A 4,673-nucleotide genomic window follows, 5' to 3' on the forward strand; every position below is an offset into this window, starting at 1 on the left:
AATATTACTCTTGGCTACCCACTTTGTGAATGAAATGAAATGGAATGGAAGCTGAGTTAGAAGAAACAGCTCTAGAAACAAATGACAATCTGCCCACGATACCTTCTTTCTAACGCAGGCATCCTCTAAGGAGACAAAACCAAACCGAGGGTTCTGAAGCTTTGAGGAGTTCAGTTTTCCCGTGTCTGTTTATGCTTTCAGTCACATGGTCACAGCACATAAGTGAGTTCAGTTAGAACCCTGTACGTTCTGCTGGTCCTTGAATTCCAAGGAGGCGGCACTCACAGAGTAACTGGGACTTTCAGAGGCTAGAAAGAGCAAAGATCACCTTCCACGGTGCAAAGCTCAGCAGGATAACTTGAAACACAGACAAGCATTTGCTTAGAACTAAATCCAGCTGGAAGTAACTTTACTCGGCATCCGTTGACTTATAGTGATCATCATCCACAGTGGAGTAGATGTGTCCCTCGCTGCTAAGGAATTCAACGGCTTGCCTTTGAAGAAAGGGGAAAAAAAAAAAAAGCAATAGCTAACTAGTTCTTATCAACCTCTTTCTCTCAGGGATTTCCCATTTACAGACCCCATCCCTACTGTTCCCTTCTGGCATCTGCCAAGGGAAGCTCTCAGTAGCTCTATCCTGCGAGCAGTTTAAGTGCTGCTCCACCAGTCAGTAGACACAGAAATTTTCTCCAAAGCTATGGCAAGATGCTCCCCCAGCAGCTCTTAGACTCTGCCTGCCAGAGGAGAGGAAGGCCACCACTCTCAGTACTTCCCAAGCAAAAGCACTCTGCTTCAAAGGGGACAGAACACAGAAAGATAATGGACATTAATTACTGTTCTCCTAGGTCTCAGGAAGGAGAAGTTATAAGAGACAGCAAAGGAGAATAGAAGCAGCCTATTCCCAAGTTTCGATCAGTGTGCAGAGAGCAAGGTAATCCTTGAACAGGAGAAAATACTGCTGAGGCAGTGCAGTACTCCCAGGTATCTATTACTTTGCTACTGAACTGCTAAACAGCTTGTTTTGAAAATAGGGAGCAAAGCATTTTATCATCCCTTCAGCTGACAATGGCTCATTCTAAGCTGTTGAAGACTTCACAAGCTCTGGATCCTACTGGGACTATCCGAAATTACTGGCACCGTTTCACAAGTAAGGATCTGGGCTTGTCCACTATTTTCCTTTCTGCCTCCTTTTATCAGACTCCAAAAAGGACTGCCTGGATTTCCAGAAGATCCTTCGTTTCTGCACACTTACTTGATTGTTGACATGCTCATGTTGTGGAGCTGAAGTTTCAACTCTTGAAGACTCATACCTTCTGGGACAGGGCAGTTTTTAATTAAGTTCAGCACCTGGAAAAGCAAGAATCACCATCAGCACACAGCTAGGTTTCTCTATCATCGATGGACAGCAAGGTTGAGGAAGAAGAGTAACTGAAGAAGAGTTCAAAGAGTTAACTGCACTTGCATTTCTTTGTCCTACATCACACCGCAGCAGCTTCCACTGTGACTGCTGTGTTCCTGGAGAAGCTGTTTGTACCTACCTGACTCTGATGCGCTGTGAGTCCGTTCACTGGTAGGCTGCCACCTCCTCCATAGCCCCCCACATCACTTAACCCAGCGGATGAAAACGACTGAGGCACTCTTGATGCTGACTGAAATTAGGAGTAAAACTGCTGTGGTTACACAGGCTGCCGCAAGCCCACGGCATTAAAGACTTGGTGCTATTTCAGAGACACAGTAGTTAAAAATAGATTCCCAAAAGAAACCACTGGAAATGGACTGCAACACAACCTCTCTCCAAGGAAGCCAGGACTCCTGTTATACCTTCACTGTAGCCCTCTGTCCCGGTTTCAGCTTGGATAGAGTTAATTTTCTTCCTAATAGCAGGTACAGTGCTGTGTTTTGGATTTAGTATGAGAATAATGTTGGTAACACTCTGATGTTTTAGTTGTTGCTAAGTAGCGCTTACTCTAAGTCAAGGACTTTTCCATTTTCCATGCTCTGCCAGTGAGGAGGTGTACAAGAAGCTGGGAGGAAGCACAGCCAGGACAGCTGACCCAAACTAGCCAAAGGGATATTCCATACCATAGCATGGCATGCCCAGTATAGAAACTGGGGGGAGTTGGCAAGGAGGGGCCAATTGCTGCTCAGGGACAGGCTGGGCATCAGACAGCAAGTGGTCAGCAATTGTATTGTGCATCACTCGTCTGTCTTGGGTTTTATGCCTCTCTCTCCCTCTTTGTTATCTCCCTTTCCATTATTATTATTATATTTTATTTCAATTATTAAACTGTTCTTATCTCAACCCACAGGATTTACCTTTTTCCAGTTCTCCTCCCCATCCTAACGAGGGGACAGCGGGGAGTGAGCGAGCAGCTGCGTGGTACTTAGCTGCCAGCTACCGTTAAACCATGACGCACTCCAACAGCTTCAAGCTTTCCAGCCCCACAACTGATACACGATTTCCACAACGAGCCAAGAGCTCCCTCTCTTTGGGAGACAATCAGTAACCTAGTAAGGGCCAAGATGGAATCAGGATCTTCCAAGTACATACCATAAGATTTTTTCTGAGGATCATATGCGCATTGACAATCTCTAGTATGTGTGTGGTGAACTCATTCATATTTTCCAGAGGCATGATCTTAAATGCCACCAAGCTTTTCTTATTCTTTGAAAGAGAAAAAAAAAAAAAGCAAAGGAAAAATATTAACACCACAGCAACAGGAACATGCTTAACAGCCAATCCAACCATTTTCTCCAGGAACAGGGATAGTGGTGGGTAGGGAGCTTGTCTGCATTTAACTAGTCCAAAATCTTCTGACTTACATTTTCATACGTGATTTTGCAAGACAATGTAGACAAGGTAACTTCTCTTTCTAACCAGCTGGTAATTAATTGCACTTTGCTTTAACGCATGCACAATTATTTGAATATTTATTCATATATCTAGTTATAATATTTAGTTATGAGGCAATCACATCACCTAATATGCTACAATAAGCGTCCCCATTAACTGGAACCTGGTCTAAGCTCTACAGTACAAACACCCAAGAACCTGGTGGCCAGCACTCTGTTCTGCTGATAACAACATGCTGATGAAGAGTGGCATTTTAAATGGGTCCTCTGTCCTTTGCATTCAGGAACAATTAAAGTGTTATTAAACACAGCCCTGGCAAAAACATTCAAGGATTTGTCCAAAGGAAAGGATGAGCAAATACCATCATTAAGTGGATATTCTAAAGGGAGACCACTAACACTGTACCAGATCACCAATACTTCACAGCACTGCTCCAGCCTCAGGGCTTGGAGTCAGACACAGGTAACATGATCTTACCTGGAAAGACCGAAGATGACCAGCTACTTTTACGTAAGTTCCTGGAGGTACCACAACATTCTCGCTACCTGCCTCCTAACAGAGAGAAAAAGAAGGTTTTGCTGATTCATGTTTCCATTTCTCAATTATCACAATAAATGACTTAGGAAAGAAGGCTTATCTCAAGCAAACACAAACAGCATGCATTCCCACATCCAGTAAGAGCAGTTAGGTAAACATCACCATAAGTGACAAATAGAGAAAAAAAAAAAAAGTTTGCTCGTTTGAATGCACTGTACACTTGACAACAGTCAAAGTCAGTTCTCTGCTCTGCTGTCTCTGGCCACTTCTGAAAGATTTTCAGAGAGCAACAAGAGGAAAGAACCTGCAAATAATAAAAAAGCGGGTGTTCAACTACTTAACCTAGCTAGGGGAATGCAGGCCAGAACCTTTTTCGAAGTTATGATAACCTTGCAGTTAAGCCAACTGAATGTCTGCCTAATTACCCTCCCAGAGTTGTCCAATTAACTGAACTCAGCCATTTGCCTTCAAACACGTTACAACAACACGGGCTAGCTTTAAAGGCCTGCTATACCAGCATGAGAGTCCAGTGAAAGTTATTAGCACTTCAGGAGTCATGCATCAGAAAACAAGACAACATTCATTGGTATGTGTCTTCACCTGAACCACTGAGCCACATACAAAATCTCTGTTCATTCTGTTTGTACAGAGAGGTACTGAGCATGCATCTCTCCATTCAGCTACAAAGTAACAGTTGAGCTTCAGCAGCTAAACTCTAAAAACTGTCATCCCTAAAATGCTTTTCAGAAAAGCCACATCTTTTTGACAAAAAAGTCCTGCAAGGAGCAGAGAGTTGGACTTGATGATCTTTATGGATCCCTTCTGACTCGAGATATTTTATGATTCTGTAACTTTTCCCTCTTCACCACTCCCAAAAGCTTTTAAAGAAGTGCACTCAGAACAAATCTGATGCTTACATCAGTATCAACCCACTGCCTGACATCCATTGGGGCTGCCGTCATGTCATCCACTTTGTACAGAATGTTTGTCGGTGCTTTTTCAGCGTGTCGAATTATCCCCATAATGGTGACCTGCGTTGGAAGAGGGAAGAGTTTATCCAAGAAGGCCCCAGGAAACGAGTCTATTTTACCCGCAACCTTCCCACTTGCTGCTTTCCCGCGGCACCCACCTGGGAGATCTCCACGTCGCGGATCCGGAAGGTCTCGTCCACCTGCTCGGCTGCCAGCAACTGCGACACGGTGCAGGGCACGATGTTCTGGGAACGGATTCTCTGCAAGGGACAGCGGGGCCGTCAGCGCCGCCGGGGAGCGGCCGCCCCCCT

General features: G+C 44.4%; 1 protein-coding gene across 1 annotated transcript; it reads right to left on the reverse strand.

The window, feature by feature from the left end:
• Window positions 1–270: 270 nt before the first annotated feature.
• Window positions 271–4,622, reverse strand: RPA2 (replication protein A2, 32kDa; the record flags this gene model as incomplete). The annotated part of the gene is made up of 7 exons (XM_009710028.1): window positions 271–494; window positions 1,253–1,347; window positions 1,539–1,649; window positions 2,552–2,665; window positions 3,332–3,406; window positions 4,309–4,422; window positions 4,521–4,622. Coding segments are annotated over 7 exons (696 nt in total), but the record flags the coding sequence as incomplete, so codon positions are not given.
• Window positions 4,623–4,673: the final 51 nt, after the last annotated feature.

The sequence above is a fragment of the Cariama cristata genome, unplaced genomic scaffold (genome assembly GCF_000690535.1).
Source record: "Cariama cristata isolate BGI_N322 unplaced genomic scaffold, ASM69053v1 scaffold35211, whole genome shotgun sequence".
NCBI lineage: Eukaryota > Metazoa > Chordata > Aves > Cariamiformes > Cariamidae > Cariama > Cariama cristata.